The sequence below is a fragment of the Gopherus flavomarginatus genome, chromosome 2 (genome assembly GCF_025201925.1).
Source record: "Gopherus flavomarginatus isolate rGopFla2 chromosome 2, rGopFla2.mat.asm, whole genome shotgun sequence".
Taxonomy (NCBI): Eukaryota; Metazoa; Chordata; order Testudines; family Testudinidae; genus Gopherus; species Gopherus flavomarginatus.
The window spans coordinates 95,646,027-95,661,472 of NC_066618.1; the positions used below are offsets into that span (position 1 = coordinate 95,646,027).

At 40.7% G+C, this 15,446-nt stretch overlaps 1 protein-coding gene across 1 annotated transcript in view; it reads right to left on the bottom strand.

The window, feature by feature from the left end:
- LOC127043701 (mediator of RNA polymerase II transcription subunit 1-like) overlaps positions 1-15,446 on the bottom strand; it is a 28,086-nt gene that overhangs the window by 460 nt on the left and 12,180 nt on the right. The window contains exons 4-12 of the mRNA XM_050937771.1: positions 14,422-14,506; positions 13,762-13,816; positions 13,197-13,329; positions 11,839-11,867; positions 9,557-9,628; positions 9,407-9,481; positions 2,456-2,526; positions 1,452-1,517; positions 579-684 (exon numbers count right to left, since the gene is read on the bottom strand). Coding sequence (XP_050793728.1) covers positions 579-684; positions 1,452-1,517; positions 2,456-2,526; positions 9,407-9,481; positions 9,557-9,628; positions 11,839-11,867; positions 13,197-13,329; positions 13,762-13,816; positions 14,422-14,506 — 692 coding nt within the window. The remainder of the gene's footprint in view (positions 1-578; positions 685-1,451; positions 1,518-2,455; positions 2,527-9,406; positions 9,482-9,556; positions 9,629-11,838; positions 11,868-13,196; positions 13,330-13,761; positions 13,817-14,421; positions 14,507-15,446) is intronic.

A 15,446-nucleotide genomic window follows, 5' to 3' on the forward strand; every position in this document is an offset into this window, starting at 1 on the left:
AGAGCAATATAAAAGGATTCGAGAGATAAATTAGTGCACTGTGGTTCATTTTCAGTGAGGGTAAGAGGGGAGTTTCCCCTCAAGCCTACCCCTTGTATTACCTGTTCAGACAATCAGATTAAATGATGCTGCCCTAGAAGTGGTCATGCAAACAGTTTAAAATATTACACAGTTTAATTACAATACACTTAATTGATACACCCTAATTCAATTTAAAGTTAGGGGCTTGATGCAGGTATTGCTGGATGAAGTTCTATGGTCTATGCTGTACAGGAGGTCAGACACAATTGTATCATTGGTCCTTTCTGATTTTAAGATTTATGATCCCATGGAATTCACAGTTAATATGAACTTGGACATAATTTTAAACTCTTTTGGAAAAACAGTCATCTGATTATGCAGAGTATTCCCAAGAGGGATAATGCCATCAATACAGTAGTGTTGCTCTTGTCTAACAGTGGGTTTGCATCTCTGCGATATGATCATAGGATCAATACAAATGATGTCAGGGTTTAATACCAATGATTTGAAAGTCCATTTATATGTTCAGAAATGTCAATAGTGCCTTTGAATCTCACCCATCTCCTGCCTGAGAATCCACAATTAATGGAGAAATGGGAAGTTTGTGTGTTGTGTTTGAACTTCCAACAGTTACAAATACTTTGGTTCCACATACTTGGGAGTCTGAGGGAAGAGAGAAGACAGGTATGAGTCAGTGCATTTTTTCCCCCCTTATGAAAATATAGATGAACGTAGTGCTGGTGAAAGGTGCCAGACTAGAAGGCCTGGTGTCTTCCAGTTATCTATAGTGCAGGCACAACCTAGACAGCTACAATGCAAGATCTCCATCATCATCTAGCCAATGATTACTTCAACCCAGATTGCCAAAGATGCCAGTTTGACCATCATAGCTGATGCTCTTTTGTGACATGAACATGTCTTCATTAAGGACCAAAGGACCACCAGTTCCATTTCACACAGGTCACTGAATGACATTTGGTTGCTACCATGCTGGTCTTAATTAGTACCAGCAACCTGGAAGTGGCAAAGTCTCCAGTTTCCTGAATCATCATGTCCCTGCACTAAATAAGTGCACCAAGTGTATGCATCTTTTGGACTGTTAAACAAGCAGTTTACAAATTAATTTGTTCCCATCTTAGTGCCAATCATGAAGAACCAAAAGATACAGAAATGTCATTCTAGTTGTTCCACTTACAAGGAACTATCTTGCATATGAACTTGGATGCAGTGAAACCTTAAATTGTTTTCAATTCCATTTAGTGACCTTCTGCTAGAAAGGGAACTCGTATTGTAGAAAGATAGTTACTTCACTATGCGAGTTCACCCTTTAACTACACTGGATTCTTTTCAGACTACAATTGTAAACAGTCAATTCCAGGTCAAAAAATAAGCTAACACTATTTTAATCTTTACTGCTTATCCATTTTTACCAGGATTCAGCTCTTCTTCCAGAACTTGATAGGGAGATAGATAATATTCAATGTTCATAGGGGTTCCTGAAGTAGAATTAAAAATTACAATTGCTTACTACAAAACATTATCAATTTTGAGCTGGCAATAAAAAAAAAAAATCCTTGAGAGAACTGGGTGCAAATGTAAAAACTCAAAATTATATATAATACATTTATTTGTAAGTAATTTTCAAGTCTAGTGTTGAATTGTATTTTACTGCTAAAATATCAATGAGTAAAATGTATAGAATCAATTTAATCTAATCTTTTGAAAGTTATATTATACTTCAGTTGTTACATCGCCTCATATTCAAACTTGAAAAAAGACTTAATTTAGCAATATTTTAATCTGTCTTCTTAATACTAGTATTTAAATGTTAGAATTTGGAAAGAACATCCAACTGGAATACAGAAATAGGCAAAGTTTCTTAAATTGACTCATCTTCTCCGGGGAGGAAAGAAAATAATAATACATAGACGAGGGACTTTCATATGGCTCAGTGTAGCAAAAGTATGTATTGAAGATACATTTTATGAAAATGTCTGAATTCTGACAGTTAAAGCCCAAGGCCCCTGTTGACTACAATCTACGATGATCTAGAACAAGATGCTAAAATCCATCGGTTCAAGTTAGTCCCCCTTTTAGGCAAGCAACAGTATCTCTTCTGCAACTATGGTGAGTCTCATAGTTACTCCCAAAATTCCCCAAATGACATCAGAAAGTTACTAGCACTGTTTTTAAGATGGTATGATAATCAGGCTGCTGGAATATACTGCTAGCTCTGTGGTCCCCAGAGCATCTTTTCATTACAGTAAATGTACAGTGCCTGTAATACAGAACCCCTGTCAAACATTACTTCAATACAAATAATAAATATAGCTAATGATGCAGCTCACTACTGAAGAATCTTTGCTGTGAGCACACTGTTTACTCAAGTTGGGGTTTGTTTTTATAAATCTAAACAAATACAAAAAAAAATTACCTCCAGTTCTTTGCACAAGGTGTCCTGCTTTTCCATGAAGTACTTCAGTAACTCTGTTTACATCCTGTGTTCTAATTTTTTTACAAAATACACACTGATCAGTGGTTCTAGAGTAACAGTGCTATTTAAATCAATATAAAGCCATTTCATTCTATTAAATATTCTCTCTTCTCTTTTCATTGCCTTGGCTTTAGGTTTTGTGCAGTTCTATGGTAGTTTTCAGAAATTCTCTCTCAGGCAACTCACTACTACCCTACGTCTCTCAGTGGCATCATGCACAGTCTCAATGCTTGGATTTTCAGCTTCAGCTGGGGCCCACTCTGCTCCCTTGTCTAGGCTTGCTGCATATTTAAAATTTGACATGTTTTGGTTTTGTACATCCCTGGCTCTAAAGGGACGGGTGATGAAAATACTGGAATGACAGACACAGACTAATGCAAGGGCAAGGTGGGAGGAAGTATGATTAAGTGACTTGGATAAACTGGAACTCAAATGAGACTCACACACATCAATCCACATACAGTGCAAGTATTAAATAATGAATTGCAAAATGGTAACAGGCTGAAAGATCTACTCAGCTGTACAAATAGCTTACTCATCAATTCACAGTTAACTACTCAGAATATTTGCTGACAGATTTGTGACTAGTGAGGACATGGCATGTTAGCTCAAAAAGAAATGACCATTCTCTCAGATATGCAAGTCTGAGAACTGGACAAAGACAAGTTATGCATTGGGACTGCAACAGGGTACCTATTTGTGAGATACAGTGCAATTTTAATATGAATAAATTTGCAACCCCATTTCGCTAAACACTGAGCCACATATTAAGCTGGCATAAATCACTTTGTTTTCAAAATCAGTGGAGCTTAAACCAGCTGAGGATCAGTCTTCATTTCAGAATGCCCATTTGTAGTTTACAAACCACATACTGTAACTGTGCATCGGCAGAGGGGAGAAGAAACTTCCCTGTTTACAGGCAATCAGGCTGTCCATACCCCCGCGCAGTTACCAAGATATGAATCCACAAGTGAGCCAACAAAAAAAACAAGCCCAGCTATAAAAGAGGAAGAACAGAGAGGAAAATGGAGGCAGAAAGGTCTGAGATAGCAGAGGTGCAAAAGTCTCACACCAGGCTGCCCCTAAGAAACTGGACAAAGGAGGCAAAAGACAACTGCAAACCTAGAGTTTAAGGGCTGATAGACTTAATTTAGGTTAATTTATGGAAAGGCCTAATGAGAGGCAAATTGAAGGAGACCAGTTCGGAAAAAGCTGGAACCCTTAGAGAGACTATACCAAGGGCAGCAAACAATGTGGTACCAGAATTGGGGACTGACCTCAACTGTCCTTGCAGAAAGAGGAAGCTTTTTTATTTTTTTTTTTTAGAAGTTATATTTATATACACTCATGCAGAAGAGCTATGGAGGTAAATCAGCTCCAGCAATGGCTGGCTGACTCACAAGCAAAACAGCAGCAGACACAGCAACAGCTGTTTGAACAGATGGCAGAACTAGTACCAACTGCTGCTACTCAGGGCTCCGCCCATAGAGGAAATGTGTCTCCCATACTTCAGGGAGCCATTCCAGTCCAGACACTTTCCAAAATGTTAACAAACAATGACCAAGAGTCATTCTTGGTAATTTTTGAAAGGGTGGCCATGGCCTCTCAATCACCCCCAGCCCCACGGGCAATCAGCTTGCTCCATTCCTCATTGGAGACGTCCAGGCAGCATACTGGGGACTAGACGATGCAGTGCCCAGAACTATGAACAAGTCAGGATGGCCTTATTGCGTAAACCACAGGAGAACACAGGCAGCTGACTGGTTTCTGGACAGGATAGGTTACAGGCAGCCCTCTTAGGGTCTGTGGGTAAGATTTCCCTGAAACAGCAGACCCATCATTTTAAGCAGTGAAAGTTGGAAGGAGGATGCTTCCTCCCAGCTGCTAGAAGACAAAAGACAGACTCGATAATCTGTTACTGCTATCGACAACAAGTAGCATTGATAGACTATGAAAGGGTGGATCCCCTGCGGACACAGGAATACCCCCCCCCCCCATTTTGCCTTTAAGGCAGACTTGTTGTACTGCATAGATCAGGACAAGCAAGTGCAGGAGATATGGACACAACTACTAATACCCCAGGTATATCATCGCAAGCGTCTAAATTTAGCTCACGCACCCCATGTGCGGGACATCTTGGAAAGGACAAGACACATTCTAGGATTCTGACCTGATACTCTTGGCCAGGGGTCCTTAAAGAAGTCAAGAATTTCTGTGCATCATACCCCAAATGCTAAATTAGTGGCCACCAAGTGAGTCCAGCAGGCTCTATTAGTATCCCTTCCTTTGGTGGAGACCTCATTTGAATGAGTAGGAATTGATCTTATTGGCAGAGCCTCTGCTAATCTGTTGGGGGCCCTAAACAGGAATGTTTGCCCTGCCAACACGCAAAATACTAAAACAGTCAAGTTCAGGGGGCCCCCTTAAGATGCTCGGGGCCCTAAGCAATTTGCTTAATCTACTTATGCCTAGCGCTGGCTCTGCTTATAGATCCCCTACAGAAGAGCATCTTTGGACACCAACATATACTTGTTATTGTGGACTATACCACCTAATACTGGAAGCCATGCCACTACAGTGAACAAAATGCCAAGACTATCCCTGTCTCCACACAAGTAGAGATTCCCAAAGAGATCCTGACAGAGCAGGGAACAAATTTCACATCCTGGCTGATCAAAGAGGTCTGGGAACTATAGAAAGTCAAAGCATTACTCTCATCTGTATGCCATCTGCAGACGGATGGCCTAGTGGAAACATTTAATCAGATGCTCAGGAGAATGCTCAAGAAATTAATTATCCAGGCCCTCGACATTGGGACCAAATACTCTTGACCCCCCTCTCCACCATCAAGGAAAATACCTCAAGCATTACCAAGCAAATTGCTATCTGGGTAACCGGCAAGAGGCATACGAGACTTGGTATGGGAAACATGGAAAAGCCAGGCTCTAAGAGCGAAAAATATAGTACAATTATGTCTTAAAGTTATGGGAGCGATTGGAGGTTATGAGGCATAGGCTAGAGAAAACCTCAGAGAAGCATAGGCACAATAACAACTACATTATGAGAAAGGGGCACAAATGCATGCCTCCCAGCCAGGCAACAGAGTTCTACTACTACTTCCAAGCTCTGAATCAGAGCGAATGGCCAAGTGGCAAGGTCTCTATAAGGTGATAAAGAAGGTAAGAACCATGGACTATTTAGTCAGACAACCGGGGGGAGAAGGGGCGGGAAAGGAAAAAGGAAAAAGTTTACCACATAAATTTGCTGAATCCCTGGAGAACCAGGGAAAACCTCTTCCATCATGCTGAGGAACCAGAATTGGTACCCTAAATTAATGACTACCTAAAAAAAAAAAAAAAAAAAAAAAGCGCAGTGCCCCTCAAAGAGCGTAAACCAAAAGGAACAGGCATTCCAACTGGTGGCCACTTTTTCAAAAGTATTCTCAGCATCACCCCGCAAAGACATCCATGGCCCACCATCACATTAATATAGAACCTGTTAAAGTAATACAGGCAGGGCTCTGACCAATCCCCAACAAATTGAGGGGAACCATCAAGAAAGAGCTCAAGACCATGTTAGAACTTGGGGTAATAGCAGAATTCCAAAAAGTGACTCGAGGAGTCCTATTGTGCTGATTCTAAAGCCGGTCTGCTCACTGCATTTCTGTGTAGACTTCAGAAAGGTGAATGCAGTTCCAAAATCTGATGCCTACCCCCGGGTAGATGAACTCTTATACTGGTTGGGAGAAACCTAGTACATTACCACTTTGGATTTTATGAAGGAGTACTAGCAGATCCCCTTAAGGCCGGACTCTCAGGAGAAGACAGCTTTTCTATGCTGCTTGGCATATTTCATTAAGACAACGCCCTCCAGATTACATGGGAAAGTAGCTACTTTTCAGCAGTTGATGTGGTAGGGTACTTGAATGACAGTCATTTATAGCAAGAATTGGGATTCCCATCTGAATAAGGAAGCCTCCATTCTCCAGTCCCTGAGGGAAGCCATGTTAATGGCTAACCCCGTTAAATGCCCAATAAGAAAACAGGAAGCCTGTTATCTAGGGCATATGGCTGGCAGACAACAAATCTGACCATTGGTGGATAAGATTCATGCCTTACAGGCATACAAGACCCTCACTTCCAAAAGACAAATCTGGGCCTCCTTAGGTATAGCTGGCTACTACTGCCAGTTCATACCACATTTCACCAACATAGCAGTTCCGCTAACTGATCTAACCAGGGACAACCCCTAAGACAGGTTTTATGGGTGCCCACCTGGGAAAGGGCCTTTCAAGAGTGAAAGGGCATACTCTACAGACACCAAGTGTTGTACTTCCAAACTTCAAGAAGCAATTCATATTGCAAACAGATGCATCAGAGGCAGGACTAGAGGTAATCCCTTCCCAAGAGGTAGATGGAGAAGGACACCTGATAGCATACATCAGCTGGAAACTTTCCTCACAAGAGGGTATACTTGGTGATACAAAAGGAAGGCTTGGCTGACAAGTGAGCGAGAGAGAGACCATAGTACTAGCTCCTAAGAAACCAATTCACATTAGTTACCGATCATGGCCCCTTGCACTGACTGAATGTAATGAAAGAGGTGAACCTGAGAATAATGAGATGGTACCTGTAATTACAGCCATAAGCCTTCTTGTTACAACACTGAGCAAGAAGTTTGCATAGAAATGTCAATATTCTGTCACAAGAAGTAATCTTCACTAGCCAAGGCTAGGCTTTGGCAGTGAGGGTTTACAAATGGGGTTTACAAACTCTTTACTGAGCATAGGCAGACGGGAGAAGAGTCTTCCTCGCTTATAGGCAATCAGATGACCACATCCCCACACATCTGCTAGAACTGCCAGTTGTGTAGGCATGCACCCACCGCTGGGACCAATAAAGAAAGCAAATGCAACTACAAAAGGAGGGAGAACAGAAAGCTAGCTAGATCGTTGGGCTCAACGGGTAGTTATCAACGGCTCGATCAGTAGCGTAGCTAGCGGGGTTCAGCGGAAGCAGCCGCTTCCCCTCAGCATGTTTTCAAAAAGCTGCACCTGTTGGGCCAGCGCTGGTGGCAGCATGGCCGAGGAGCCGTGGGGCGGCAGGCATGGAAGCGGCGCCTGCTGGCCGGTGCTGCCAGCAGCACAGCTGGAGGAGCCATGGGGGGGGCGGCAGACGCGGCCAGAGGAGCGAGGGGGCTGGCTCCTCGGCTCAGCAGCCAAGCACTCCTGCCCCCCCGCCACCCCTTGCTAATGTGGCGCGCGGGGGAAGGCGAAAGGGCCCCTGTGCCTTTAAGGCCACCTGGCCGGCAAGCCCCGTATGAAGCGCACCAAGCGCCGGGAGCAGGCCGGGGACAGGCGGCAGCACAGGACGGAAGGTGAGCCGGGGGGGGGGTCTGATGTCTTTAACTGGGGGGTCCAGGTGAGGGGCTCCCCGGGGCTGGGCCCGCAGGCCGTGCTGTCTGGATGGAGGGAGGCCCTGGCACGGCACAGGAGCCTGGAGTCTGGGGCAAGGGGGACAGGACCCCGCAGGTGGGGCCGGTCCACACAGCCCAACGAGGGATACCTGCAAAGGGCGCTGGGCAGGAGAGACTCTCCTGGGACCTTGGGGGAGGTGGGGAGGTATTCGCACCACCCAGGAAGCCCACAGGAGTCCTAAGCCAGTCCGGGGTTAATCTGGGGGGAAAATGGGAGGAGCCAAGGGAGGCATGGCCAGAGGAGGAGCCAAGGGAGGACACCTTTTTTATGTTTGCTCCCCTACACTTAAAACCTGGCTACGCCACTAGGCTCTATGTCTAGTTGGCAGCTGGTATCAAGCAAAGTGCCCCAGGGGTTGGTTTTGTTCAACATCTTCATTAATCATCTGGATGATGGGATGGATTGCACCCTCAGCTAGTTCATAGATGACACTAAACTAGGGGGGGAGAAGTAGGTACACTGGACGGTACGGATAGGGTCCAGAGTGACCTAGACAAATTGGAGGATTCGGCCAAAATAAATCTGATGAGGTTAAACAAGGTCAAGTGCAGAATCCTGCACTTGGGATGGAAGAATCCCATGCACTGCTACAGGCTGGGGACCAACTGGCTAAATGGCAGTTCTGCAGAAAAGGACCTGCCGTCTACAATGAACAAGAAGCTGGATACAAGTCAACAGTGTGCCCTTGCTGCCAAGAAGGCTAATGGCATATTGAACTGCATTAGTAGAAACATTGCCAGCAGATCGGCACTGGTGAGGCCACATCTGGAGTATTGTGTCCAGTTTTGGGTCCGCCCCCCTTCCCACTACAGAAAGGATGTGGACAAATTGGAAAGAGTCCAGCGGAGGGCAACAAAAATGATTAGGGGGCTGGGGCACATGACTTATGAGGAGAAGCTGAGGGAACTGGCCTAATTTAGTCTGCAGAAGAGAAGAGAGTGAGGTGGGATTTGATAGCAGCCTTCAACTACCTGAAGGGGGATTCCAAAGAGGATGGAGGTAGGCTGCTCTCAGTGGTGACAGAACAAGAAGCAAAGCTTTCAAGTTACAATGTGGGAGGTCTAGGTTGGATATAAGGAAAAACTATTTCACTAGGAGGGTGGTGAAACACTGGAATGGGTTACCTAGAGAGGTACTGGAATCTCCATCCTTAGAGGTTTTTAAGGCTCAGATTGACAAAGCCCCAGCTAGGATGATTTAGTTGGTCCTGCTTTGAGCAGGGGGTTGGACTAGATGACCTCCTGAGGTTCCCAAGAGAAGTTAGCACCATGGCAAAGATTTCTGGCTTCCCACTGGGAGAAAACCCAATATCCATGTATACTGCTGTGAGCAATTCTATTATACCACTTTCATAATTTCATATTGCAAAATAAATAAATAAAATAAAACCAAAGGCCCTATGTACTCAAGATTACCTGTACAGAAGGGACATTGAATAGAGATCTTTTTCCAAAGACTGCAAGGCAAGATATACCTTAGCTTTCATGTCACTAGGAAAGAGAATACAGATTATTAAGAATTAAATATTTGACAAATAAAAGCTAATTATATTTAAGAGATACAACCTATTTCCTGGAATTTGATACAGATTTGACAGGCCTTCTAGAATCTTTCCAAAGGCATCATAATTCTTCATCCTAACAATAAAGAACAATTATTACAGCCAAAATACCTAAAGATGAATGAAACACACCATACAGCTTTATATAGGGAGGTGGAAATATTTCATACAGTGCATAGAGACAGTGACGTAAACCTGGTTGTAATATTTGGCATTTCACAACGTTGTTAAGACTTTTCAAGAATATATCAGGAAATATGAAGTCTTGACTCAAGCACAAAGCAATGCAATTAAATATGACATTACTTAAGTATGCATCACTGAAAGCAATCAACAGGCATGGTATATGTATCTGACAGCTGGAAATGTAACTTATCAGCTAGAAACATCACTTCTTGACATTTCAATACAGTTAGTCGTGTACTAACACTCCCCCGTAATACAATAAACCCATAGATAGTTCTATCATCAAAACGTCTCCAGGTTCTCTATTCACACTATATCTCCTAACACCACTGTGAAATAGACAAACTTTTAAACAGTCTGAATGGGTAAATAGAAACACAGAGGATAAGCAACTTGCCCAAGGATACACAAAGTCAGCGTTAGGAATATGACTTTAAATCTCCTGATTTCACCACCAGACCAAATTCTCTCTCCAACCAGAAACTTACGTAAACCATTTAATTTATCTCTGCCTCAGTTTTCCCCATCTAAAACATGGGGATAGCAATACTTCTGTACTTCACAGGCACATTTGTTAATCTTATTTCACTAGTGGTTTGAGGCCCACAAATGTAAGATGTTATAAAAATGGAGAAGTATTAAATGTAATACTACTTAACAGGGTCCACCATTAACCAATTAAAGACCATAAAGTAATGAATATCTGAGATGGAGTTAGATTGAATGGCATACTCTAACGGGGTGGGTTAGTGTACTTTCCCCCTTATCACTACATATTGTAACTACACATCACCTTTTAAGATCATAATTGGGAGCAAAACATTTGATGCACTTTATAAAGGTACTACTACCACCACCAAAGGTGAGTGAGTGAGAAAAAGAAAGTTTTGAACTCAACTAGCTATATGTATGAAATTAGAGATGCTAATCGTTCGGTTTGAGACAAATAGTATTTAAGACGACCAATGTGCAATGCAGGCTCCCAGGTAGAAGGAAGACAAAGGATATGTCTGTCCATTTCCTACCCATCCTTGTCCTTTTTATTCCAGTTAAAAAAAAAACAAAAAACAAAAAAAAAAACACTTTTGTGAGATACCCCAGCCACTGAAATATACTCATTGGAAGGAGCAGTTGACCAAATTTGTTTTAAGTTTATTATAAATATCTAATGAGCTTTTCAGCTGGTCTTTAAAATGAAGGTCACTTTTGGAACAGGAAATGTTTAGACAGATCAAGAAATATTTGGCAGTAAGAATTTTTAAATCCATTGCACAACATTCTCTAGAAATATCACTAGTGGGAATGTGAAAACCCTTCCTTCCTTCACATTATGAAAAAGAAAAAGATTATTCTGCCACAGTAGAAGATTGATGAAGAACTGAAAAAAGAAAGAAGAAAAAAATAAAAATCGAGGGTGTGTCAGTTCAGGGTCTGAATACAACAAAAGCTAATCTATGTAGCAATAATATTTGGAAAATCATTTTAAGAATCCATGTTTCATTACTAGGCAAAAACCATAGTTTGTACTATTTTATATGTATTGTCCACTCTTTAATAAAGAAAGGTTTAAATGGTGTTATGCAGCCCTGCAGTCCTTATAAGATAAACATACATTACATGTGTTCAACTGATAGAAAGAGCCAATACACATTGTTGAATTTAATGGAGCCGCATCTGCTTACACAAGCAGTTACTCCAGAAGTAAACATACCTTTTGCCTGCAGTTATTTTCTAAGCTGTGTTTATATTTCCTCCCCTTTAGTTTACAGACTATAAAGAATTAAAAACAAAAAAGTCCTCCAATATGAAGCATTAGGGATGATTTTTTAATATTTTTACTATAGATATGTTTAAACAAGGACATTGATAAGAAGAAAGAGGAAATTAAAAACAAACAATCACTTTCTGGTTTCATACGTAAAGTTTTCAGCAATATGTAGCTTCCTGATATTAGGATGTTTAGAAGAGAAAAAACTCTTGTACTATTCCCTTTAAAATACAATGCTAACTTAAATGTTTCAGAAATTATTTTCAAAATAGGTTAAAGACTATTAAATAATTTCCTTCCAATCAGCCAAGGAATTCTAAGCAAGTCTATACCTTAGAAACTGCACTAGATCATCACAAACCTAGAGGAAAAAAAAATAAAAAATAAAATTAATTAAAAGGTCAGACTTTCCTAGCACCCTTCCTAGCACCTCTGTAAACATTTTACTGGTGACAACAACATTCTTCATTTTACTCAATAAAATTTCCTTCCAGAAATCAAAATATTATATAGTTAGTTATGCCAAACTCTTAATATGAGAATACTAGGAAAAGAGAGTGGCTGTGTGACTGACAGCTACCCAAGACAGAATTTATCAAATAAGTTATTTCTAAAATCCATTTGCCAGTTTTGCATGAGTGAGTGATTGTGGCGAGGTTCTCTGAATATGTACTTCCATTCTTAATAAGATAACCCAACATAAATGACAGATTTTCCTTGCTAGATACATTTGTTCCGGTTTATTCTGAGTTAATTTGTATTATTTTCAGATTTTTGGGCTGACTGCCCTGAAGTCCTCCACACTTCCGTTTAGCCACAGAACAACAGCACTGGCAGCACAAGCTTCTCCACTTTACCCACCAGGTTGTTTCACCTAATAATAAACAGCAGCACCAATGCTTTTAGTACACAGTGATGTTATTAATATTTTAACAAGGGACTCCCAGAAAAAGAGACTTCCCTGTAATAATCCCCATTAGCAGGAATGTGTGCATGAGTATTGAAGATGGCTGAGAAATTCTCATAACAATAATTAAAATACCCCCTCTGGGAATACATATTAAACTGCACTTTACTGGAATTTTTAGCACCTGAGGAATATATTTAGTATGTTGAACATAAGTGTTCAACTTTTGTAGGGCTTTAAGAAGGAATAGATACCTGGTGGAAGGTCTGGATGTAGCAATATTTAAAGAGGAAGTAAGAAGCAGAGAAATCATCCCACTCTTCCCTTATGCTTGGTGGTAGAATTTTAACAAACAACAACTCACAAGAGCACCCTACAACACATTATAGTACTCTGAAGATGTAAAACGCAGTACAAAAACCATTATCTAACTAGGAGAATAGCTCAGCCTGCTTACCTGTTGAATCACTGTCATTTAAAATGCTAAAAAGGATTCCAAGTACCAATTGCTATGTGGACTCTTGTCTTCTAGGAACTAGACAAACATTATCAATACATTTAGGTATACAGGTATATTTATGCCAGCTAATGTAACAGTCAAATGGAAGTTTGTTCAATAGCAGAGAAGTATCTTAGTTGGTGTTTTTCCAGCCAGTTACAAGGATCCCATTATGAGTCACTTTCAGAAAAAAGAGCCATAAAAAACAAGATTATGTTTTGTTACACAAGGAGCGTGATAACCAACCAACCAAACAAACAAACAAAAAAACAGATCAACTTTACCACCGGAGCTTCTCCAGGGTGAGCCAATTTTACATCTATCACCTTTCCATCTTTCTCCAACTGAACTTCTACATAGAACATGTCTGATGTTAAATAGCAAGCTGTTCCATTGGGGCTTATGTGAAATTTCAACCTACAGAAAAGGAAAAAGCATCGTCTACCTGGAAGTCTTGTTGTGTGAAGAAAGAAGGCCAGTTTATTTTATTTGGAAATGTTCACTGCTCTAAGATAGCTGTTCCTTGGCTTAGCATCTGATAACTATCCAACCAGAGAATGTACTTTTGGTCTTCTCTTCTTTGATTTGCATTATTAATGGTATTTAGCAAATATTTACCTTAGTCTTTGCATGGCTTCCTCAACCCCACCAGAACAACCACTTCTAAGAATGCCACAAATAACTCATTAAGAGGAAACAGTTACATATCCTCTTTTTGTTCTACATAACACAGCCCATTAGAAGGTCAATCCAAGAAAGTTCACAAAATGTTAAATCATCCATACGGTAATTCTCACTGGATTTGAGGTAGTTCTGTTTAATTTACATTTAATGCATAAACAAACTTACCCCCTTTGTTTGGATAAAAATTCCAATCTGCTCATCACAGTAGACAAAGATTTAGCTGAAAAGGGGAAATTATTTAAATCAGATTTCAATGTACTAGAAAAAATGGCAATTATTTTGCTTCAGAAAGTATGATTTAACTCAGGGGCAGGCAACCTATGGCACATGTGCTGAAGGCGGCATGTGAGCCGATTTTCAGTGGCACTCACACTGCCCAGGTCCTGGCCATTGATCTGGGGGGCTCTGCATTTTAATTTAATTTTAAATGAAGCTTCTTAAACATTTTTAAAACCTTATTTACTTTACATACAACAACAATAGTTTAGTGATACATTATAGACTTAGAGAAAGACCTTCTAAAAACGTTAAAATGTATTACTGGCATACGAAACCTTAAATTAGAGTGAATAAATGAAGACTCAGCGCACCACTTCTGAAAGATTGCCGACCCCTGATTATACTAGTATAGATAATACAAGAGATAACGTCTACCCTCTGTGTTTATACAGTTTCTAGCACAATAGAATCTTAATCCTGATTGGAACCCTCTAATCGAGGTCGTGTCCAGTCAACCACCACTCCTCCTACATTCCCTCCACCCTGATACAGGCAATTTCATGGAACGTTCAATGATGGATTATGAATTTTCTTGCATCTTGTTACCATTTAAAGTTCTCTGTATCTTCTCCAAGCAAGAGAGTAAAGGATGATGTGGGGTAACACTAACAGAACCTCGAGGTGGTTTATCCTAGCACAATATGGGAGGAAAAAAAGATAAATTTCAAACATCACCAGTTAAAAAGAAACTGGATTCTGTGTATGAATTAGAAAGATTCAAACCCAATCCAAAATAAAAGCATCAGCTATTTCACTCCAAAAAGAATTCTGTAATTTCACATGGAGGTGAAAGCAGTTCACCACAGCTCCGATTCTGCAAACTCTTATGCATAAAGTTACTCGTGTGTAAAAGTAATAATAATACCCAGCTCTAGAGTAATCCCACTGAATTAAATAGACTGACACTCTTAACACTGTAGCAATTGACATACAGCCTTTTTTAATTATTTGTATTACCATAGCAGCTACGAGCCCAAGTTGTGGAGCAGGACCCCACTGTATTAGGTGCTGTACAAACAGAACAAAGAGCTTATAGTCTAAGTACTTAAAATAGCAAAGGGACTGCTATCCATAAACTCTTTGGGTCAAATTCAGGCCTTGTTTGATAATCTGAACTACTTTCACCAGGCTTCCTAGGGGCCAATCCAGAAGTCTTTATTGAGTTCTTGGCTTCAGGAAGAGTGTGTCTGAGTAAAAAATGAATGAGCAGTAACTAAGGACTCATTTGCGTAAGCATTTACAGGATCAGGGCCGAGTCCTATTTGAAAATGTGACATTAAATAGAAATTAGGACCTCCAAGCCTCCTTGCTGGCAGGCATTGTCTAAAGACCTCCAAAATCAATCAGCAAAATTACGTTCCCATTTTTGTGGATATTTTAGTTAAATATTAATAAAGAGCATAGGAGGACATGGACACAAATGTGATTTGTTCTTTCTAGGCAGTATTCATGACTGTGTTGGAGCCACCATTGTTTATAGAAGGAGACACTTAAATAGAGTAACCAACGTGGAGAACCAAATGACTAGTACCTTAAAAGTTAAAATTATAAAAGATAATCTAAGTAGGAGC